The following is a 25396-nucleotide window of genomic DNA, read 5'->3' on the forward strand; positions in this document are numbered from 1 at the left end:
GCAGCAGTGCTTTGCTCTTCTATTTGCAGCTCTGTGGCTCAAGGAGCAGCTGCTCTCACAGTGCTGAACGTGCCATTGCTCAACCTCTTTCCCACCACAAAGCATGAGTCACATCAAATAATGCTAATGAAGGAAACTCCTCAGTCATCTGCAGTTAGTCTACATTAGCCTCAGGGCTGAGGCTGCAGGGCTGGTTTTGAGCTATGGGGCAGAAGTGATCTGCAGTGTGCCCTGCATTTTCTTCTCTGTGTTTCCACATGCACTATGTCCCTTTCTACCTCCATGGCCTGAATCTTCTTCCAGCAGGAGCCAGAGTGCAGCGCAGGATGTTGCATACCTGGGCATGCAGTTAGAGCAACAACCAGGTGTGCATTCACAGCAGGACTAGGAAGCTCTCCCAGGTCCCACACTTCAGACAGAGCCTATACATGTTCCAAATGGAGTTGAAAAAACCTCTGATGTGTGATACTGTACTGATAGAGCTATCACCATGTACTGTGTGTGGTCTGATTTCAACTGCTCCAACTGCTTTATGACAGCTAAAACATGTTTGAAAATTGCAGCGGATGGCAAGGATGGGTTTTTCTTTGATCATAAAGCTAGCTACGTTAGAAGTGATCCCATGCCAAACTCACTATATGTAATGCAAGATTTTTTTTCAGGAAGTATTTCGGAAGATTTTTTTGTTGGTGTTTATTAAATGCCTGAATAATTAACTCACATAATTAACTTACAATGATTTGTCATTTGACGTTAGGAAAATCTTAATTTGTTATGCTAGAGAACCAAAACAAGGCTGAGCCACAAGTATGTTACTTGTGCTGTGTATGTGGATAGTGTGGATTATTTTGAGGGTATAGTGAAAAGCAATGAATACCTAATGAAGAAATAAATAGATACCTGTTAGAATGGCATGTGTCTGCCTAATGCACAACCCAGATTATTAAATGCCCATGGTCTTTAGGAATGGGAAAAATGTGTTCTACATCAGTTAGACCTAAGCAGAGCCTGTCATTAGAGGGGCTGGTTTCCACGGCAGTTTCACACCTCTTCTTTCTGTTTCCTTTTTGATGTCTATATATCAAACTGCCAAGATTGTTTTCTAACATTAATTGTTGTAATTGAATTCTTGACTGGGGAACCATTCATTTCAAATATATCATTTGGAAAACACTTTCATTCTGTGTAAACTAGGTATTGCTCACTGCAGCAAATAGCGATAGAAAAAGTGTTGCAGCAGCTGAGAGTACCCTGGTTTTCATACTGCATGCTGCATTGTCCTGCCTATCATGCGGTCCAGAGAGGAGGGCACAGACTCCAGGGTGGTTTTAGCATTAGGCTAGGAGTCAAGAATCAGGGTTCGTGTCGTCACTCTGCAGCAGATGGCCCTGACCTCGAGCGAGGCTTTTACGCTGTCTGCCTCATCTCTGTATGTAGAATAAGGTCAATTGTGCTCTGGAGGTGTGTTGTTCTGAGGACATTTCAGATGTCAGTTAACTGATATTGGGTAGATGCGACATTTTTGCTGGTAAATACTTTCTGTGAATCTACATATTATGTTGGAAAAGACATGAAAATTTTCTCAATTGTTTCCTTCTTAGACTGCAAGTGAAGACCAAATTATTTGGTTGATTTCATCAGGCAGAGCTGTGGAATAGTCCTCAGGAATGCAGTGAGTTATTGCAGAGTATAACTGCCTTTCAGAGAGGGTGCGATGATGAGGGAGACAAGTGTATTGCTTTACATTTCTAATTATGTTATCTGCATCCTCTGTTAGATACTACCATTCAATTAAAACTAGACTTTGTTATCTCTTGATAATGAAATCATTCATTATTACTGTGAAAGCACAGTATAATATTAAAAACAGATCACTTGAACAAAGTCACCATGCACTGCTCCCTCTTTCTCAGCCATGTTTAACATATACAACATTTCTCTTTCTGTATTTTTACTGATAGCCAAACGCTTAGCGATGTACCAAGAACCTGACTCTGAGGAAGATGAGGCAGCCCCAAAAGGAGGAACTCTATCCCAGCGTGATAGTATCTGCAGCCATCAGAGCATTAAAGTAATACACAGAAGCCAGAGCACCAAAACCCACCGGCGCACAGGTAGCAGAGCTGAAGCAAAAAGAGCAAGCATACTCTCAAAGCACACTGCGTTCAGTAGCCCAATGGTAAGTCATGAGAACCAAAAGCACAGTGTCCTGTATCTTTTGATAGAACAATGTCCTGAAAAGGGAAAGGTAAAGACATCTGTAGCACATTGTGTACTTCTTACAGACTTCATCTTGGCATTTTTTATTCTGTAGTCACAGCTGTTTCTACAAAAACAGTCAAGTGTTGACATAGATCTTACCTAAATACCTCTTCTGTGGGAACGAGCTAAAGATAAAGATGATCTGAAACCTTTGTTTGAGTTATACCGTGATTTTGAAAAGAAAATGTGTGCCTTCCCTTTATCTACAGAAGCTGAGAGCAGCATAAGAGGTTAAGGATTCTAATTGACCTGCACATGCCTTTTCTCTTTTGTCAGAGGATTTTAAAACTAACAAGTGCTGGGCTGGACACTGTGTATTCCAATTCTTAGACACTGTTGACCATAGCATAATTTTTAGTGTGATTCAAGGTTATCAGTGGATTGCACGTGTTGTACTGTAAAAGGTAAAAACCTTTACATTTCAAAATGTTGATGAATTTATGTCCTTACAAGTTTGCGTTGTTAAATTTCTTTTATACTATTGTTATTCTGTGGAAGTTTTAAATGAGCTGAGTGATCGTAAGACTAGAGGAGCCGCGTCGTTTCTGTCTAGGAATTTTGCATTGTTCCACTGCTGACACAAATTCACCCTTAAAACAAATTAGAAATACAGACACAGAATGATGCTGTTTGCAGTGGTGGAACTCCTTCAGTTCAGTCAAGAGTAAGCTCTTTTGGCACAATTCCAAGCTTTAATTTTTACACACAGGGTTCTGTGGTTGCTCAGATTCATCAGCTCCTGAGCATCAGCGGGTAAAATTCTGTTGAAGAAAGAGCCATACATTAGTTTTTCTTTTAATCTTTTTTATCCTTGCATCCTTCTATCTTAAGAAATACTGGAGTTTGCTCTGACAAGAAATAGATTGAATAAGTGGAAAGTACTCATGAAATAGAGTGGAAAGTGCTCTGTGTTTCAGTGTAAAAAAACACATGAATTACCTTCAAATGTGTGGATGGTGGTGGTTCTTTAACAAACAAACAAACAAATGAATCCAAGATGGTTTCATTTTATTATGGTGATGTAAGGCCAAGCTTTGAATGTCATTGCTGTCTTATTTTTTCACCCTTTTGGTCTCTGTAGTGTACTACCCTTCAATAATAGATAAAAAATGTCTTGAATTAGACAGGAGAGAGGGAGGTATATTAGTATGTAGCTCTTCTCCTATCTACTACCCCCAAAGTAGATGAATATTGCTGCTATAATTATCTGTAGTGAAAAAGTTGGTAACACAGTTACTCACATTTCCATTTCTATCAGTAGGCTCGTGATTAACTGCTTATTGTCTAGAATGGATGTCTTACAGTCCTCTCCAGCTCCACTCTGTGGTGTAAGGCCACCATAACACTCTTGATATTGATACTGCTTTGGATGCCTTGATTGCTTGTTGCTGCTTTGGAAATTTGTAAAATCATAGAATCATAGAATAGTAAGGGTTGGAAAGGACCTTAAGATCATCTAGTTCCAACCCCCTGCCATGGGCAGGGACACCTCGCACTAAACCACGTCGCCCAAGGCTCTGTCCAACCTGGCCTTGAACACCGCCAGGGATGGAGCGTCCACAACTTCCTTGGGCAACTCATTCCAGGGGTTCACCACCCTCACTGTAAAGAACTTCTTCCTTATATCCAACCTAAACTTCCCCTGTTTAAGTTTGAAGCCATTACCCCTTGTCCTACCACTACAGTCCCTAATGAAGAGTCCCTCCCCAGCATCCTTATAGACCCCCTTCAAATACTGGAAGGCTGCTATGAGGTCTCCACGCAGCCTTCTCTTCTCCAGGCTGAACAGCCCCAACTCTCTCAGCCTGTCTTCATACGGGAGGTGCTCCAGCCCTGTTATCATCCTCATGGGCCTCCTCTGGACTTGCTCCAACAGCTCTATGTCCTTTTTATGTTGAGGACACCAGAACTGTACGCAGTACTCCAAGTGAGGTCTCACAAGAGCAGAGTAGAGGGGCAGGATCACCTCCTTCAACCTGCTGGTCATGCTCCTTTTGATGCAGCCCAGGATACAGTTGGCTTTCTGGGCTGCAAGCACACACTGCTGGCTCATGTTAAGCTTCTCGTCAACCAACACCCCCAATCCTTCTCCACAGGGCTGCTCTGAATCTCTTCTCCACCCAACCTGTAGCAGTGTCTGGGATTGCCCCAACACAGGTGTAGGACCTTACACTTGGCTTGGTTAAACTTCATAAGGTTGGCATCAGCCCACCTCTCAAGCATGTCAAGGTCCCTCTGGATGACATCCCCTCCCTCCAGCGTATCAACCGAACCACACGGCTTGGTGTCGTCAGCAAACTTGCTGAGGGCACATCAGTCCCACTGTCCATGTTGCCGACAAAGATGTTGAACAGGACCGGTCCCAACACCGATCCCTGAGGGACACCACTTGTTACTGGTCTCCAACTGGACATCGAGCCATTTACCACAACTCTTTGCACGTGGCCATCGAGCCAGCTCTTTATCCACTGAGTGGTCCATCTATCAAATTGATGTCTCTCCAATTTAGAGACAAGGATGTCATGCGGGACAGTGTCAAACACTTTGCACAAGTCCAGGTAGATGACGTCAACTGCTCTGCCGCTGTCCATCAGTTCCGTGGCTCCATCATAGAAGGCCACCAAATTGGTCAGGCAGGATTTCCCCTTAGTGAAGCCATGTCACCAACCACCTGTTGTTTTCCATGTGCCTTAGCATGCTTTCCAGGAGAAACTGCTCCAAGAATTTGCAGAATCACAGATATTAATCACTGTTATTTATTACTAGGAGAAGGACATTACACCTGACCCGAGATTGTTAGAAAAAGTGAATGAATGTGCAAAGCATCTGGAGGTCATGAGAAGCCATGAACAGCCATTATCTCATCTGAGTCCAGAACTGTGTGACATTTTTGACTTCTTCATCGCTTTGACTATATGTAATACAGTCGTGGTTACTGCACCAAATCAGCCCCGACAGAAGGTGGGTTTAAAAAAGCAACAGAAGAAAGTTTAAGCTTCTTTTGCATTGATACTAATTTATCTTGTAAATTGGGGAAATTAAAACCTCTTGTTCTAGTGAGAAACAACTATGACTAGTAGTGGGACAACTCCTAGAACCACGATGTGATTGAGTTGGTTTAGTTAAACATTCATTAAATGGAATATTTCACTTACCTTCAAGGTAAGATATGCTTTTATTCCCAATTTCAAGATACTTCTGAAACTTTCCCAGTTTATTGTGCTGTAACTTATTAATTTAGTCAATGTAAGTATGTGTGTAAATGTGTGTAAGCTAATGTCTAAATGTGAAAGACTTCCCAGAAAAGAACATAAGCTGTCTGAATATTTTGTGTGCATGGACTGAATTAAGAAAAGGATAAGACATTTTGAAAAATATTAGAAAGAGAATATACTTGAAAAACATTGCTTAAAACTTTCAAATTATGTAAAAGATTCATCTTAAGCTCATTATGAGAAATAATGATCATTACGGCTTAAATCAGCCTAAACCAGTGCCATTGATGAATGAGAGTTTCAAAAATGCAATCCCAAAATTATCTGTAAGACAAAAATATAATGAAATATAGTATTAAAGATAGCCAGCAGCTGGAATTTCCATTCTGGAGAAAATCCTGTGATTTGTTTCTGTTGCAGATTGGAATAAAAAGTGAACTAGTCTGCAAAATGACATGGTTTTGTGCCAGGGACAACATTTGGAGATTGCTCAGTTCTGCTGTTTCAGGAATGCTACACTGTGCAATAATTTAATATATATTACTATGAATATGCTATTACTATTAATAACATTGTATCTGTAGAAATAATTTATATAAACTGACATGAGTGGTAAAACTGAAGCAAAATGCTTTGATGCTGAAAGAGAAGACGGTGGAAATTATTTATTTCAACATCAACATGTTCCTATTGAGAATGCTGGCATTGACATATTCCCATAAAACTTTTCTGATACCACACTTCTCAATTGCATTAACTTTTTTTTACTACTTTCACTGAGTATGCACAAATGCCAATGTTTCCTACTAATGGCAGCTTTTAGTATGCGCTACTGATGGTAGTGCAACATTGATTGTTTATCCATTAGTCATATCTGAAGAGATGAAAGGAGAAAAAACAGTTTTTAATACAAACATAACATGCTTTCACACACAGGTACAATTCTGAAGTTCTAGTAAGTTTTTTTTGCTGTTGAGTCGGTTTTGTCTGTTTACTTTCCTTTCTCAAAATACAAATACCATTACATTTTGCTCTCAAAGAAATTCTCTTTAGTTGGAGCTGCTTAGACTGAGTATCAGTGTCAGAATTATTGTACAGATTTTCTATGGGTTTTGTTCACTGGTTTATTTTCACTTCTAAAGGTTAGAGATCGATTTGAACTAAAATCTCCAGTAAAAACTATAGAAGACTTCATACGAAGATTCACTCCAAGTCGCTTGACCTCTGGATCTACCAGCAGCAGTTCATCTAGTCTAGCTACAAGCAAATCAATGCACAGATTCGGCTTAAGTCTGCTTTCATCTACATCTACGGATAGCACTTTATTAAAACTGGAAGAGAAGCTGGCATACTCTGCGCAGATGAATAACAATGGCTACAGCTCCCAGCAAGGCAGGACAGCTGTGGGCGGTGGACCTGAGGAAGGAGAACTCCGATATGAAGCAGAGAGTCCAGATGAAGCTGCTCTCGTCTATGCAGCAAGGGCATATAACTGTTCTCTGGTTGGAAGGCTGTCCGACCAGGTATCAGTGGAGCTACCTCACCTGGGAACATTAAGCTTTGAAGTATTACATACATTGGGCTTTGATTCCGTCAGAAAGAGGATGTCAGTAGTGGTCAGACATCCTCTCACAGATGAAATAAATGTTTACACTAAAGGAGCAGATTCAGTTGTTATGGATCTTCTTCTACCCTGCTCTTCAGGTACACCTCTTTCTTACCTTTGCGGGAGTGGGGAGGTGGGGGGAGGCGATTCTGCTTAAGTGCTGAAAACCTCATTGTATCTTAATGCCTGCTTCAGCAAGTAGGCCTCCCTGCTTTTTTGGTGAAGATGGGGAATAGTAGAGTGACAGCTGTTTCTCTTCTTTTATAATACTTTGCTGTTATTTATTGTGAGGGTGGTGAGACACTGGAACAAGTTGCCTGGAGGAGTTGTGGCTGCCCTATCCCTGGCAGTGTTCAAGGCCAGGTTGAATGGGGCTTTGAACAACCTGGTCTAGTGCAAGGTGTCCCAGCCCATGGCAGAGGGATTGGAACTGGATGAGCTTTAAGGTCCCTTCCAATCCAAACCATTCTGTGATTCTGTGATTATAGCAAGTCTTCTGTAACAAATTACTGGTTCTGTACCATACAAGAACGAGTGAAATTAATTTCTGTTCAAGATCTTATAACTAACAACCTTTATTTTGAAGGAACTTCTTGAAACTCTGCCAAAGCAATTTACGTTTCTTAAGGAGAAACTGCTGGCCAGTGCTTGACTATTTGAATGTTTTGTATGAAATCCAAACACTTCATGTTGCAGCTTCCCTCTTGTGTTTCATTTGTGAATCTTTACATCCGTTTGCTGCAATATGTTTGCATAAACCAACACATTTATGCTGGTTTGACTATGACGCTAAAGGGCACTGAATCAATCAGCCACCAAAACAGGAAGGTTGCGGCAAAAGAAGGAGAGGTGCTATTCAGATGAGAAATCTTGTCTTCAAATACATAGTTAGCTATGTATCTAGTCGTACATAGACTAGCAGGGAACAGATATGTAGCTGTGAACATGTAGCTGTGAACATGGAACTTCCCTAAAGCATGGCATCTTCTCCAGCACCCAGCTGTCACATGAAACAGAAACAACTTTAAGTAGCTGCTAATTGTAATCAAGTGGATTCAAGAAGAACCTTGTAAGCTTTCAGAAGTTAGAGGATACACACGGGTTTTAGTTTGCATGAGTCATTTTGCATCTAATTTACTATATTTTCAACACTGAATTTAATCCAGTGTTTAAAGGTTACCCCGGTATGAATGGACAGAGCCCAAAAGTACTAGAGGTTCTTCCCCATCTTTCACTAATGCATTGACTTTGTGGTTACTTTGACATTAGTTGGAGTAAACAATTGTGAAAGGCTTATACTGTGCAATTTTAGTTTAATGAAATACAGAAAAATGTTGGCACTAGGTTTCTGTTTACAGCCATATAAATCAAAGCTGAGCCAAAAAAAAAAAAAAAAATTAAGAACAACTTGTTCTTATGAATACAACAAAGTATTCATGAATAATTTTCTAGTGAAGATCTGATATCACAGAAGGTACATAGAGCATCTGTGGAAACTTGTTTCCCTCCAACGTACTAACAGAGAATTTGTAGTACTGAGAATTTCTAATAATGTACCTAGAAAATAATGTTTGGAAATGAGTTGTCAGAATGACAACCAAGCATTAATAAGGAAAGATTAATTTATGCCAAGTCTTAAATATTTTGTCACCATGTAACACACTACTTTGGAAGCTGCTGTGTCTGTTCACAGTAGACTCAATGGATCAAGGAATTTTCAGGCAAATGTCGGGCAGATCTAGAACCCACCTAGGTAAAAACAACAAGGCCAATACTACCAAAGGTGGTGCATGTCAGAGAAGAGGAAGCAGAGGTCCTGAAGATGGGTGTTGGCAGTGGCAGATTCTGTATCATCTGGGCAAGTACAGCGATTCCACCATCTTTACAGGCAGCTGAATTGAAGGTGGCTTCGAAATTGTGCCCTTTTTAAAATTTTTTTAGCACAAATTGAACTCTGAGTTTGAATATATTTTGCGTTTGCAAGCAATGTAAAGTGCAGCCACTAGAACATCATAAGCAGTTTCCTTTGTTTTCTAGCCCTCTAAGCCACTGCTAGCTTCAGTAATTCTGTATGTTTCAGCAGATCTGTCTGGAAAACGTGTGACATTTCTCTTGAGCAGCTTCACTCCTGGAGCTGAACTCAAACTCACAGTCTGTGCCTGCAGTATCGTAATGTCAGGGGATATGTTGTTAATTCCCAAGGGAATGGCATCTTTTTCCCATGGCAGAGAGATATTTCCCAGTTAGAGGAAGCCTCGGGAGATTCATGCTATAGGTATTATCTATATTGTGGGAGCTGTCAGTGGTTTTATCCTGTTCTCTGGTGATGGCAGAACGTTGAGTGTGAGAGGAGATGTAATGCTAGGAGAATTCAGGCATTTATCATTTCAAGGAATTGACCAATAAGTGAATAGACATGGCAGCTAATCACAGTGCTTGTTTTTTGCTGTCTTCGTGCCTCAGGGTCATGTAAATTGTATACCAGTGAGGCATGCATCTCGAGTCTTTGTAGAACTTGTGCCCTTACACTGAAGGACCAAGGCAACACTGTGTCTATAATCTCCCAGCTCGAACATCACATGGCATAACTGAGTCCTATCAGACACAAAGGTCCCTGTTTGGGAGGAAGAGTATTTTGAAATATGACATGAGGAACAGGCCAAAATCAGAAGCAAAAGTCTTACAGAAAATCAGAATTCGCCATAAGCTTCAAAACTTTAAAAGTTTCTGAATTGACTCCATTTGCTCTGCCTGTATATCTAGTTGAGACTGTGAAACCTGATGCTTTCTGAGTGCATACAGATATTTCCAAAAGCCTTGAAATGATCCCCAAGAGTGTATTGTTTTTACTTTATCTCAATCACGATGTTCATAAATAAGAAAATTACAGTTTGAGTCAATACCCAACTCACACAGGAACTGGGAACATAAGTCATTGAGAAAATAATGACTTGTCTGGCTTTCTGCAGCTTGTGATTATGGAAGGAAATGAAGCAAGCAGAACACCACTAGCTCCCTGTCATTCTTCTAGAGACTTACTTGCTGTTTGTCACTGACATGGTACATGTGGTCTCACTTCTCAGCATAGAGACTTGCATCCCAGCTAAAAAGAATCTCCACAACTGGGTTTTTTCTGCAAGAAATTCCTTCCCCCCTTCTAACTTCTGAGGAGACAGTGAATCTCAGGGTAGGACTGATGAGGAACATAAAGAGCTAGAAGGGGGGTTAGCTGTCATTGGTATGCTGGTGGAGGAGGGAGATGCAGTCTTCCATGCTGGAATTGAGAATTCACACAGAAAATGGTGTGCACATCTCTACTTGTATAGAATTACCGTCTTTGTTCCTTGAAGGTGGTATTAGCATTTGACATTATGATCACTGCATCAGAGCCCATGGTATTCAGACAGATCTTCAGTGATTAACACCACTTAACCTTAAAAGGGTAGAAACAACTTTTGATGTGTTTAAGCACCTATTCAAGTTTGCACCATTTGAAATCAGTGAGTGACTGAAATAGCCACTCCCCTAAGACAATTTAATGTGGCTTATGCAAAAAATATGGCATTTCTCTCTAGAATAGTAATGTATCACAATAAATTAGAAAGAATGCCTGCCTACTTTATTCTTCTGAAGTTAGAAGAGCTGACTCACTAATACAAAAAGCCTCCAAGAAGGTTTGCTGTATTACTTCTCCCAGAAAAAAAGAAAAAATCTTATGTTACACAGCCAAGTCACATGTGCCAAAAAGATTATAATTCACAAGTAGAAAAGAAGCTAAATGAGGCTGAGTTAGGCTGCCAGTTCAGTATAGCATATTTCCGCTTTCTGTTGCAGCTGAATCTGACTGTAAGCTGTTTTAATGGCTTCTGAAGGAACCTGGTAGTGTTTGTGTCAGAGCCACAAACTATAGTGTAAGAAAGGGCTTTCCAATTGCAAATAGTATTTGTGGGAATATTCTTCCAGAATAATACATCTGTATTGTCCCTTTGAGAAAATCAATAGTGATAGCATAGTTAGCTTTATAGAGATAACATAGGTAGCTTTAATAGATAAATGGACAGGCGCACCAGAATATTCCTACCAGTATTCACCTCATGACCTTAACCAGAAATGGAACTGAAATGAAGGTATACGTGAAATACCACAATCTTCTTGGAGTCCCTTAGGAACAGCTGGGTATGTACACTCCCAGCTTTACAGACCTAGAGATTAGGACAGTCTTTAAACATGAGAAAATAGCTATACCGTTTGTAAAATGTGCTGATACATGGTTGAGGTAACAGAAATAATCAGAATATTGGGATTCCAAGCTCCCAGCTTCTTGCTTCCTACATCAATACTTGTATGTGTTTGTGCTGGAGCCTCTGGACATCCGGTTAGACACTGTGCTGCTGTATAAATGTGAAAGTGCTGAGTGCTATGTAAGTTTGTAGTCAGATAGATGTGTATATGTATATACATATACATGGTGTCACATAGCAAGATCAAATTGGGTATGAATGCACACTGGGAAAACAGCACCAAAATCTATGAACAGTAGGATATTCATGTCATCTAATTTAGATACCCATATTAAGTGCATAATATAAGGGTATGGTGCCTTTAGGTTCTCAGTACGGTCAGTTGGGAGAAGTGAGCACATCCAGTGGTGAACTGAGGTCATATGTAGTAGGTCTCTTCAGTTGCTCAAACTTCTAGTGATGAGTGGCATTTATCTGACTCTGTGACTGTTTTTTGTGCAAGTACCAGTGACATAAATATTGCATTAAGGAACAGCTCCACTTACAACATTATAACCCTGAAATGATTCTGCACCCCGAAAACCATGCAGACTCTAGGGGAAAAAAAAAAAAAAAAAACAAAACATCAGGGTATAGGAAAATGTGCTGTAAGTTACAGACCATTCTCACGCAATGGTTCCAATCTAAAAACTTACCAGCTTGTACTAACCCTGCAGTTCATATTATTTAAGATTACGTAAACCTGTCTTGATGGTAGATGGTATAAAAGATGCAAACCACCTGTTTTTAACTTCTGAAGACATCATATTAGGTAACGAGATGGAACAAATTGTGTTACTGTGATATTCATTACTCTTTTTGATCATTGTGTGAGCACATTGAACCAGTCCCAGCTATGCAGAGAAAAGGATCAGCTGCTCAGTCCTGATTTTGATTTCTTACACATGGCTTCAAGTGAAGAATAAAGCTAAGTGGAAGTTGTGCTGCTTCATTCAAGGTAGAAGCTAGCTGTGAGGTCTGCATAAGTGTAAAAGCTCTTCTAAATGAAATCACACTCATACCTAGAACTTCTTGCATTGGCTGAGGCTGATAGGTACTATCAGTACAGCAGTAACAGAATTACCTTTATACACCTAGATATACAAAATGAAGCACTGTTTCTGCTTCTTTAGAGATAGTAACCTTGGTGGAAAACTAAATGCTATTTTTAAGTGTCATTTTTCTGCACATGATGAGATGTAAGGAAGCATTTGCTAGTAGTGTATTTGAAATTACACTTCTCTTCCTGACATTATGGTTTGCTATGAAGATTATAATGATTTCTTAACGTATTCAGGCCAAACAAATACTTAAGGAGTAAGATAATAAAGGTCTTTCTAGCATATATTCACAATGACTTTTGAAGAGAGAAGACAGAAAAGATATAACAAAAAGAAAAGATGTTTTTTTCTAAATGGAATGTTTTGCTTGAGTTTCCCAGGAGACATCAGCAGCTCCTTAAAAGTATCAGTCATAAAGTGCTGTTACAGTGAGTACTGTAGACAAGTTTTTATTCTCTGAGTCCATTCAACTGCTGTTATTTTTCAATCACTGATTTCTTTTTTTATTCTTATGTAGATGACCCTCGGGGCAAACATCAAAAAAAAATCCAAAGCAAAACCCAGAATTACCTTAATCTGTATGCTGTAGATGGGCTGCGGACCCTCTGTATTGCAAAAAGAGTAAGTAAATGAAGACTCTTAGTTTGCTCTTAAGGAGAGTCTTGACAAAGATTACTGAAGGCATTTATTAATTTATTGTTCTTGATTCATAACGTCTTTTTCATTTTATTCAGTAAAGTATGAATGCGTCTGCATCACATTGACTGTGCCCTCACATACTCTTTTTAATAGGTTCTTAGCAAGGAAGAGTATGCCTGTTGGTTAAAAAGTCATTTAGAAGCAGAATCCTCTATTGAAAATCGTGAAGAACGTCTGTTTCAGTCAGCACTGCGGATAGAAAAGAATCTGCATCTGCTAGGTAATGAAATGAGAGCTGGACATGAAATTAAAATGTGTTAAAAAAATCTGAAAGCTTGGCTATGAAATCCATTCTTTCCCTTAAATGGTTTCTGACAGTACAGAAATTGGCTTCTTTTGGGCTTTGTCATGGCTGTCATGTGGAGCACCACAAAGGAAGGGATATAATTAACATAACAGACACCCTGTTTTCCTTGCTCCTGACATCATTTTGTCACTAGTGAAATGAGTGGAGTAATACCAGGGATGAATTAGACTCAATATCAGAAATGGGAACTGCTGCTCGAAACAGGAGGAGGACTTGGCCCAAACTGACTACAGAATTTTGTTATCTTGTGACACTTCAGCATGTCGGAGACTTACACGACTTCAGGGGCACCAGAGACATTCATAAAGTAGTGCTCATAAACTGCATTTGTGAGAACTCTCACACATTAGGTTCAGCACATGCGCTCAGGGCCTATGTATTATGTGGAAGGGGATTGCAATACTTCCTAGTGATGCAGTTGAAATCAGTGTATATAAAATGTATTCCAAGAACTAAGTCATACTCTTGCTCTGCTGTGTTGAGATGTTCAATGCGCTGAGATTCTAAAATGGATATATATTCACTATTACTCCAAGCATCCAACTGCTGTCTCTGGCAAAGAAACTGGGACAGCCATAACACTGTTGGAGATAACAGTCTTCACTAATTGCCAACATGCCTGTCTCCGGGAGATGAGATCCACCTCACCCAGCTTCTGATGTATCTACTACAGATCTCTAAGGCTCCTCACATAACCAGGGGAGAGACAAAAAAAGAAAGTGGAGTTCAATTGGTCTGTCTTAGATTCCTACCTTAGGATTAAATGAATCATGCCCTTGAAGTGTCTGTTTCTCTCCTCTGACTTGAAGGGCAGCATGAGGTGACTAATTTGGACCACAGCGATCAGGAAGATCCCACCATGGTTGTGCCTGTTGGCTCTGGCTGCACTCTGGGGGATGAGGGAGGAGGAAGTGAAATTGAACTGCCAGACAAATAAGTAAGCTCTAGCCAGAAATAAACTACCCATTCAGTCATTCCCCAAGAACCTTATACTGTATCTTGCAATGATTAGTTATGATTAGGTTGTGGGAATGAAAGAGTGAGTCTGGAAAAGGAATGTCTTCTCCTTTGTTTGGATAATAATAGCTTTCCTAACATTGCCCTAAGAATGTGTTTCTGCCTACATGACTGGTGGTCAGACTTCAGGTGGACTTCTACCACTAAAGTGTTTTTTTCAAGGAATAACCATAGGAATAATAAATAGCTGAGAAAAATTTATTTTGCTTTTCCTGTTGTCCCAGGTAACTTGCATGTCTGTCACCTCCTCATTCCCTAATAGTGAGGACTTACATTTTCTCGCATCCAAACCTCTCAGAAACTCAGTGGAGCACTGATGATGCTGAACTTGGTCCTGAGCAGCTTTTGCTACAGTATTTGAAAATCTCGTTTCTGTCAATTGATTTATGAAAGCATAGGAAAGATACTTACAAACACGTATAAAGATACATTGAAAGCACGAAAAAGCCACATTTTACTTTCACATCATGGCCAACAGATTTATGATTTATTCTCTGCTATATCTCATTTGGCAACCAGTATCTTTCTGCAAGAGCAAAAAGCAGCAACAAGGCTGTCTGCAGCCTAATGTTCTGTTGCCAAGCTGCAGTCCTGCCATCATTTGCCTTCTAAAGGGAGAAATCTGTAGTGACCGAGCCTTTTCTGGTTGAGGAAAGGCAGTTAAGACCCTTAAGAACTGAAATCTCCTAGAAGCAACAGTATCTTCTCTAGCAACATTCAGAAGAAATGGTGAAGGTACAGAGCAGAGAGAGAATAAGCAAAGATACAACAGCTTTGTGAACCTCTGAGACTAGAAGTGGTGTCAGATTGCTTCTGAATTTTTGAATTCTGGATTTGGTGTTGACTGTTGGTGCAGACGTTTACCCCAGCTACTTTCCACTTCTCTTTCTCAATACCCCAAAAAACTGCCCGAATCTTGCAACCATTGGTAGTTCAGCTGTTTCCAATAAAAGTGATTGCTGGGGCTTTGAAAAATCCAAACTTAAAATTCAGATGAACCCTAAGTGTTCATTTAATGTGGAGTATTTTGCTTTTTCTATGTGCTTAGGTGCAACTGGCATTGAAGACCGTTTACAGGATGGTGTTCCAGAAACCATTGCAAACTTGCGCAAAGCTGGGTTGCAGATTTGGGTTCTTACTGGAGACAAGCAAGAAACAGCTGTTAATATTGCATATGCCTGCAAGCTACTAGATCACGATGAAGAAATCATCACTTTGAATGCTGAATCACCAGTAAGCAGATCCAATACACAAGTTTACTTGTGAACTAGCTTTGCTGTATTTTCAACTTGTACAATTAAAAGTTTGATGGCTTTTTTTTCCTTTCCTCTTTTTTTTTCCCTTCTTTTCCTGCTTCATCTATAATTTTCAGGTAGGACATGTCTTTGAATACTTTTCAGTGAATCATGCTTCTAAGTCAGAGTGTCATGTATCATAAACTTACTGAAGACATGTAACTGTGTGTAGTGGGCTCCATCACGATGGAAAATATGCCATAGCAGCATGAATGCTTTTCTTCGGTATGCATTCTCAAAATATCCCTAGTTTTGCTTATTGGCACTAATGGGTCTCCAAAAGCAACCTGTTGAGAATTTGTGCTTTATTTTACACTCCTGAAATGTAGTCTTTAGATAACTCGGTCATTCATGTTTTCTCAGGTGGCTTTTTCTCTGGAGATAGAAGCAATATTTAAATTTCGATGCTAACACTGAGAGTCAGCAAGCCATATCTACAGTAACGCCTTGCTTTCTGACAGACCTTTTCTAATTCTTCTGAATTCCTGATCTTTCCTGTGCTCAACTTTGCAAGCAGGCAGTCACAAAGAGTTTACTGATATGGTCTAACATACAAGGAACCAGACTGATAGTGCTGTCGTCCCTTAATGGGGTGATAAAATTGGACTTCAGATCAGCAGAGGAGAGGTAGGCCAGCAGTATCCAGCTCCACATTCTTTTGAAAAGGAAGAAAAGATAACAGCATTTTCTGTTCTTGAATGTATCAACTGAACTGGTAAATTGATTTTTCATGATGTTTATTTTTTGTCACACTTTGCTGTAAGACCAATAGCATTTCATTTCAAATGTTCATATATTCTCAATAACATCTTCTAGTTGAGTATGGCTAGGTGAGAGAATTCAGCTTAAATAACCCTTAATTGGCCTTTAACAATGCATGACTATTTGATCTGAGTCGTAGGCGTATGCATGGTGTTCATCACCATACTTAACTTGGTACTGATACTGATTATATCATTTCCTAGCACTGTTATTCTGAGAAGGAGCTAAAAGAATTTAGTTTAGCATACAATACTGCATGCTAAAAAGGAATTAGGTTTTAAGTCTTTCAAGTCCTCATTGCTGCAAGAATTGCGTGTTTAGAGCAAATAGAAAATTATTAGAAATTAAACCTTTAACAGTGCAGCGACTATAACACATTTCCCATATTTCTTATGCCTAAATATACAGCAAACAAAAACATTTGAATACACGTTCTTTTCTCTCAAGCATATTTATTTTGAATTTTTTTTCAGGAGACATGTGCTGTCTTGCTGGAACAGTGTCTGCAATGCGTAGAGTCTAAATTTTCAAACAACACTATAGACGAAGCTACTGGAAACATGACTGTTGGGTTCACCCCTCTCTATGCACCCTCTTCCTCTGTGCTTTCCAGCTTGGGCCTAGTGATCGATGGAAGGACTCTAGCTTATGCCCTGGAACCTACACTAGAAGATAAATTTCTCGCACTAGCAAAGCGATGCCGTTCAGTACTGTGTTGTCGCTCTACCCCACTCCAAAAGAGCATGGTAGTGAAGCTAGTCAGAGACAAACTCAAAGCAATGACCTTGGCAATAGGTAAATATCTCAGTTTAAACTTTACTGCCTTGATGTATACTGTGCCTTGAGAACTTTGATTTTTCAACTTGCAGTAGGACCCTTTCAGCTGCCTCACAACTCAGATAGCCTTCCAGTTTTGTCTGAAAACGTGTCCAACAACTCTTTAACATATTTATTGAAAACCAAGATAGAACTCTGGAGTAGTATTTGGGATTTCTTCCTACAGAAGTTAGGTAATCAGGACCCAGGTATGCTATGAGATTTTGGCATGTCCAAGCCCAGCTGTGAAGAATTGGGTTAGTTGGTGCCATGCACAACCCCATTTTGCAGTTGCTGCATTGCACAAAACAAAATTGTGCTCAGTGTTGTTTCATCTAATCATATTTAAACTCAAAGTTCTGTGTTTTTAATCACAAGTCAGCCATACAGCTCAGGATGAGTTAGCCTTGTCAGCATAAAGAATGGATTTACAACTGATGCCATTCCAGCACTTACACTTCTTGCCAGCTAATAGCTCAATTGGTGGAGGGGAGATTTTGTCAGTCACCATGTCTTAAATCTGGCAGCATCTTCCATGTTTCTGTGATTTTTGCTCAAGAAAAGTCAACCAGCTCTTCTTGCCCTATCTCAAATTTAGGCTTGTGCTGCATTAGAAGATATGATTGCAGCATATATTGTCACAAACGCACTAGCTTTCATCTACCTGTCTTGGTTAATCATAGCAGGAACACGTGGGTTGGACCCCATGAGAAGCCTTACGTACATATAATAATTGCCAGACTCCTGTGACATCCACATCACCAAATATATACTGATGATAATACTACTCATGCTCACTATATTATATGTAGCTCAAGTATGCCCCCCTCATACTGAATTTATATTTTTGGCTGACTAGCTGTGCACATAATTGCATATGTTGTCAGAAATGTCTGAGCGTCAATCTTTCTGAGCCTTTTCAGGGCCAGGTTGGACAGAGCCTTGAGCAATATAGTCTAGGGTGAGGCATCCCTGCCCATGGCAGGAGGGTTGGAACTAGGTTATTTCCAGCCCTAACCATTCTGTGATTCTATGATCTTGAGCCTGTGAATTGAACTCCTGTTCTGGTTTAAAAGCCTAGCTGTATACATCCTTCCTTTTAACCAACAAGAGCTAACTCAGGGTTATGTCACACAGTCACGAAGACATCAGCTTTGTCAGGTGAGCAAATACCACTCTTATATGTGCCAACAGCAGAGAAACTGGAGTGAGATGTGAATGTATACCTCAGCCACTGAAGTTTAAAACCAAGTGTCTTCTCATCAGCTAATACAGTTTCATTTTCGACTAGCACACTGGCTGAAAATTTACGAGGTTAAGAAGTAGATATATGTCCCATTCTGTTGGGTTTTTTATGGCACATGTCACTTGTGGTACCATGATTGGAAGCAGAGCCAGGGATGGTGACTGTGCAACCACTGCAGTTAAATCTACCTGTGATAGGTGTATTAAAGATCTCCGACTGGTCAACCCAAGTCAATAATTCATCTGCTTTTTAGCTTTATTGTATTTTTACTGTGTAGACATTATTTGCTTTAGGCCTCCTTGCACATTTCATTCGTAGTCACACCTGATTGCAGGCAGAGAGTTAATCAGGAAGCAGAAGTATTGGGAAGCTCATTCTTAGCCTTCCAGTGTTTTAATTTTTCTACAGTTCAGGCTTGATATTTGAATTGTAGGTCTTACTAAAAACAGAGGGATTTGCTCTATTTTTTACTTTTCCACGATTAAAAAACAAAAAAGTTTACAAAGATCAGAATGTCTTGGCAGCTTTGCCAAACTTTCAACCTTATATTCCAAAGATGGATCTTTTCCTACCCCACATCTCCCTTACTATACCCACCCAACACTTAGTACTTCAGATACTCAGTCAACACTCAGTAACAACTGGTATTCCTTTGCTTGACTGCTGCTAGCTGATCCTGGTCTACTAGTGACAACAAAACTGTTATCTTGTCATGTTTAGGTGATGGTGCTAATGATGTCAGCATGATACAAGTGGCAGATGTTGGTGTGGGGATCTCTGGTCAAGAAGGCATGCAGGTAATGTTGCTCGTTTACTAAAATGCACTCCCATGAAAGGGAGAAACAGGCACTCCCCATATGTCAGCTTGACCAAGCTGCCTTTGGGTAGCTAGCACAAATAAAGGAGAAGCAGCAAGTTGTGCTCAGGAGTGCCAGTTGCACGTTGTAAGGATGCTTGCAGCTTCAGTTGAGCTTGTGTAGGTTCTCAGATCTGTTGTAAGTTTAAACATGCTACCTTCTCAAAAAATTCAACTTACCATATCCCTTTAAGCAATATGTTTTAAGAAATCATTTATGAACTACTGGCTTAGAGGAGGAAAAAAACTTGGCTGGGCATTATTCAGGAAATAAAGGTTCACTTTATTCTGGCTTTTATTTTCCTCTCTCCTGTATTGCTTTGGTATACTTCTCCTGTGGAGTAGCTGCACAAGGCCATCAAGCTGATACAGCTTGTTTGCATGGTGTGGTGGTGACCCTTAGCCCAGTCACCCACAAAACTCCCTCAGCCTATTCAGACAGCAGAACAGTGAAGAAAGAGAAGATTGCAGCCCTTTGCAGAACCACTGCTCCCAACACACTGTTCCAAGCCTTGGTTTTCTCCCCATTTCCTGCCACAGGGAACAGCAAGATAGAGGGACTTGCCCTGTAGTCTTTTGAATGTGTTCAGCCTGTGATTAATGTATTTACCACTGTATAAGAAGCACTTCACTCATCCCCAGAAGAAAGAATGCGTATATGTAGGATGTATTACCTACTGCGTTACCCATTTCCTGTGTCTCCTCTACTGCTAGTGCAGTTCACTTGCAGTGTTAGCACCAGACATGGCAGTAAGACACAGAGAATGAAGAAGATATCTCATTTCCACAACCTGCCTTGTATTTGGGCTGGTTGCAGGCTGATTACATGAGAAAATAAAGTAGCTGAGTATATGTCAAAGAGTTCTTGAGAGAAGGTGGGAAGTGTTTCCATCCTCAGGACCTGAGCAGATGAGCATGCTCCTTAACTTAGTTACCGGTGGGTGGTTCTCTGACCCACATTGCATTTTTTGCAACACTGGCTGGATGTTTTGCTCAAAAGGGAAGAAGGGCCTCCTTCACACAGTGCACAAGTTGGCTGTAGAATTTTATTTCATGGGATTTCATGAATGCTGTAATTTATTTGGGTCAATACACAAATTCATGAAACAGAAACTTAACTGAGCTATGAACTTGGATGTCAACTTTGTGCATTTCTGACATGCACATCACCAGAAGCTAGGACAGTACTCTGGAGAAAAGTCAGTAGCTTTTATTTATTCATATACTCTTCCAAAGGCATCCTCTCTTGGCCATTGTTGGAGAATGGATAGTAGGGAAGATGGGCTTCAGCCTGACCCAGCAGAGCTATTACACTTGTTCTTCTTCTTGTAATCACCCAATGGGTTCAAAGTAATCTCCAGGGCAAATGGATGTCCAACAGTGCTCTTCAGACAGACAGATTTCAGGCTGCAATCCATTAAAAATGCTTCTCTAAACATGTTAGCAGCTGTAAATTAGACTGGAAAGAAGTTACCACAAAAATATTCAGATACTCATTGTGAGGATGACATCCCAGCCACAGACCTTATGAGTCTGACTTTAATGGTGGAAGAGTCCAGAAGAAAAGGAAATCTTGGATTAAGCTGATACCAAGTGTATTTGTTGTTACATAGCCTTTACCAGGCTCCAAGCACTTTGCTTAACTTCTGCAGTATCATTCCGCAGGCAGTCCAGGCACTGAGAGCCCAGAGGAGATCGGTTTTGTGGGGTCCCCTCCAAGCCTGTCAATTCAAAAAAAAGCCTGCCCCAAAATCCTTGGGTCTTGTCATCTCTCATGAACTTACCAGCTCCTATCATCTACGTATTAATTCAGATCACTTTTTTTCCCTAATGCAGATATATAGTGCTTGTAGCATTTTTTTTACTTCTCTTGCCATTATGCCACTTTCAGTTATATGCTTACAATAATCAATCAGCCTTCAAATGCCCCTGGCTTTTGCGGTGTATTTAAATCTGAAAGTTATTTGCTCATTAACCCATTAAACTACCTTTTTTTTTCTAAATGAAGTTTAAACAGAGTGGAAGATGTTTATAGATCATTTCCCTTACTGCAAAGTCCTAAGGAACCATGCAGGCCTCCTTAGTATAAACAACTGTCAGAATCTTACACATGCAGGTACTCAGAAGGCGTTGAGCATTTAAATGTCTGAAACAGCAATACTCCCTGATTTATTTTCTTTCCACAATCTATAGAAGCATGTGGAGCATGAATCACTTTTTCCTGTGAAAAAGCTGGAAGAAAAAATAAAAATGTGAAAATCAACGGGGTATTTTGAGAGGAAATAAACATGCAAATGTAATTGGATAACACTATCTTCCTCACTGTGTTCCTCACTGTAATAAAAATGGAATAAAAAAGAAAAAAACCCTGACACTTTTCACAGTATGTTGTGAAGTACTATGTTAGAAGCACAAATGAAAAGAAGCTAACAGTTTTGTTTTGGCATGGGAATAGGCTGAGATGGGGTGGAGGACAAGGAAGCAGACATAGCACAGCTCTCTTCTCCTCAAACTACAAGATAGCTGTATGTCTGCAAGACAAATCAGACCGTTCTGTGCAGAGAGGTTATAATAAGTGTATCTCAGTACCTGAGAAATCCCGGGATGTGTCTGCATATTAAAAAATGTCTCAGCGCTTAGATACATCTACTGCTTAAATTACAATGCATTATTACACCTTCTCTTGCATACTGTTTTAGAGTTTGTTTTCATAGTGTATGCAAGCACTTACATGGGAAAGCTGAGCCCTTTTGATGATTTACCAAGAAAGAGAATTAAGAAAAATTAAAAGGAAAGATGTCTCTCATTTGAAAATACAACCAAGATATACCCTGCAGAGTGTGAGGAAGTCATTGACCCTTTGGAGCTTTTTCACATTTCCTCATGGTTTTGCTGAACTGTGAGAAGAAAGGTGATACCAAAACATACAATGAAATGTAAAATAATGTTCAAATGAAACCTTAGTGTGATCCTAGGGATAAGCAAAATCGTGAAACAGTTGTGATAATACCATAATTTACAAGAACATCTCATCTAGATGTACAGTTCCCTGAATTTTAGTCAGAAGTAGAGAGAAACTGGATGATTCATTTTGTCAATGTGATTTGGCAGTCTGCACAGTCCCAGAGGAGTCTCATCCAGTGTGATTTTTCATAGACAGTTTTAGAAAACATGTGATTTGAGGGATTAAAATCCCTCAAAATACTGACATCTCAGGAAAGCTGAGTAAATTTTATAAGCCAAGGTTGCAAATGTAATTAAAACTAATTGTTTTGTCTTTTAAAGTCCAGTAATTACGTTGCAACCACTTAATCGTGCTTTTCTTATTTTATTCTCTGGAAATTCATTTTGCCCTGTAAGTACCTTGTAGTTTTTACAGAGAAAGATGTTACAGCCACCAAGACATTCACACACAGGCCCTCAGCCTTCATGCTCATGCAGCTGCATTTGCCACCCACTCTCCCACCTCTCCTTTTTTGCTGCTGCTTGTCACCATCTGGAACATAGATTGTAATCTCCTTTGGACGAGGACCGAGTTGCATTGCGTGTTCTGCCAGGCTGATGGATTTGCTCACGGGTATTCCAAATCAATGCAGCAATAGCTGCATTTCAGATGCACTATAATGGATTTCATTCTTCATCAGTACAATTTCCATTGATTGTATGAGTTAAGAAGATTACTAGATTCACTGTTGGTGTTGAAAGCAATGCTTTACAACAATGATTCCAACTTTCCTTTCATTAAAGGCGGTGATGGCAAGTGACTTTGCAATCCCAAGGTTCCGGCATTTGGAGAAGCTCTTGCTTGTTCATGGCCACTGGTGTTATTCCCGACTCGCCAACATGGTGCTGTATTTCTTCTACAAAAATGCAGTAAGTGTTTGACTTGGCAGCTTTATGCCACCACATGTTTCCAGGGTTTATTTTGTGCTAAGTGAGCATTAGGTCAGCTTTCAAATGGTTTGTAAATAAGCTGCAAAGAAATTTGGAGAGTTGAAAGACAGCTGGCTGCCATTTGCAGAAGTACAGGACTCACTCCATAACAGCTACAGTGTGCTGCTGAATGTGCAAATTAGGTAACAGAAATAACAAACGCTGCTTAAGAAAAGTTTCTTTATAGAGCAGTTTTGCAGAATTCAGCTGGCTAGACACAGGAGTCTTTAATGCCAAAGCCATCGAGCATTGCTCCAAAGTAGCAGCGCAGTGTGTTTTTTCTTCCTGACCCTGTCTTCTTGTTGCTTGTGAATCACTGTACATATTCCTAAGTGACTTGAGATCAGTTGAGTCCTCTTTGTGTCTCAGATACAGATTGGGAAGGGTTTTTCTTGATGTATCTCACTCCTAACTAACCAAAAGAGTTCATTAGAAAGGAAGCACACTATGGTAAAGAACAGACTACAGGTCTGCGTTTCCTCCCTGGTGTATGAAACAGGAGTTAGTCCAGTACTGGGCACTGAGCCAATAGTAGCTTGACTCCTTGGCCCTAACAAAGGCCCTTTGCATTGATCTTGGAGTACAAAGATGATTGATTGAAAACTGCCTAACAAGACAAGTGAGAATTCCATAAGCTGGGTAGGAATCACTGGCAGGCACACAGGTATGCTCACTTGCAACACCTACAAGTCACCTTGGAAGCAGTGGATATGAAGAAGCAAAAAACAGGTAAGCCAAAGCTCTCAGACTTCTGTTTTCTTCAGAGGGCAATGTGTGAACTGTGAGTGGGAGACTGGATTTTGTCCTCAATATCAGAAAAAAAGTAGCTCTCAATTTTGTAAAAGTTGCTTTTCAAATTTAATCTAATTCCCTTTTTTTTTTTTTTAATCAGTGGCAACTTTTTAATGCAAATTCCTCTTGGTCTGACTAATTCCCATTTGATCTCAGCCTGAAGTTTCATATTTTATCAGGAGAAGACCATCACTTGCTCAAAATTTTGAACATCATAGGAATACCTAAGGAAGCTAAAGAATTAATAAAGTGTCTTTATGTTAACACAAGCATGTTAAAATACCTTCTGTAGCCTGATAAGAAACGGCATGCAAGCACCCTTCCAGACACAAAAGAAAGAAGGGACTTGGACGTCTGAACTGCTGCCTGAATCTGAAATAGCAAGCATATTTAAATAATGCTGCACTGAGTGGAGAGCCACCTGTTGAAGCACAGCAGTAAAATCTGTGCTGGTGTTCAAATGTCTGAGTTTTAAGGCATTAAGGCTTGAATGATGCTGAACATCTGTACTCCCACCCCTGGTGCCATGTCTTTCCAAGATACCCCTTGGCTTGACAGTATTGAATCTGAACTTCCAAGAAGTGTATACAGAGCCATCTTACATTAAAATAATAATAACAAAAAGAAGTAATACACATTACTTTTAGATATTCCAGCAATCAGCAGCCAAAGATTATGTTTATACATCTACATTTTTGTTCAGCTCTTGTAAAATCTTCCATTTCCTTTGGTACAACTCCCCTTGATTACGAGTATTATTTCTCATGCCATTTTGAGTAAGACATTTTCAGAAGCTGCTGCCTCAAGGCAGCAGAATATAACTGAAGAAATCTCTTTGTGTTGGCTCTGCTTCGGCAGCCTTGAGAGCTTTCTGAGCAATTCTTGTTGCTACTGACTGCAAAACGGTAGTGGGATATCCAGCATACAGACATGAATATGTCTGACATAGTGCCTGCCCTTAAGGAAAGAATATTCCAAAAATGAAAGATGTGAGCACCTGATCCTTTTGAAAGGAGACTATTCTGGATGATTCTTCGCAGAGAGTGAAGATAGCTACACTGCAAATGTTCTGCAAGTATTCTGTTTCCTCAGATGTTTGGGGTTTTTTTCCCCATTTGCTTATATTATGAAATATTTCATTCTCCAGTAGAACCTATTTAACTCAAAGTTTAAACTCCAAATTGCTGCAAAAGCCATTTGGAAACTGATGACTTATCCAAGAAGATGTTTGGCTTGGTGAAGATAAAAA

General features: G+C 39.9%; 1 protein-coding gene across 1 annotated transcript in view; it reads left to right on the forward strand.

Moving 5' to 3' along the window:
* ATP10A (ATPase phospholipid transporting 10A (putative)) overlaps positions 1–25396 on the forward strand; it is an 89964-nt gene that overhangs the window by 57751 nt on the left and 6817 nt on the right. The window contains exons 8-16 of the mRNA XM_030476465.1: positions 1962–2179; positions 5029–5223; positions 6620–7181; positions 12942–13045; positions 13217–13343; positions 15496–15680; positions 16978–17299; positions 19287–19363; positions 23170–23295. Coding sequence (XP_030332325.1) covers positions 1962–2179; positions 5029–5223; positions 6620–7181; positions 12942–13045; positions 13217–13343; positions 15496–15680; positions 16978–17299; positions 19287–19363; positions 23170–23295 — 1916 coding nt within the window. The remainder of the gene's footprint in view (positions 1–1961; positions 2180–5028; positions 5224–6619; positions 7182–12941; positions 13046–13216; positions 13344–15495; positions 15681–16977; positions 17300–19286; positions 19364–23169; positions 23296–25396) is intronic.

Source organism: Strigops habroptila, chromosome 2, assembly GCF_004027225.2.
Source record: "Strigops habroptila isolate Jane chromosome 2, bStrHab1.2.pri, whole genome shotgun sequence".
Taxonomy (NCBI): Eukaryota; Metazoa; Chordata; class Aves; order Psittaciformes; family Psittacidae; genus Strigops; species Strigops habroptila.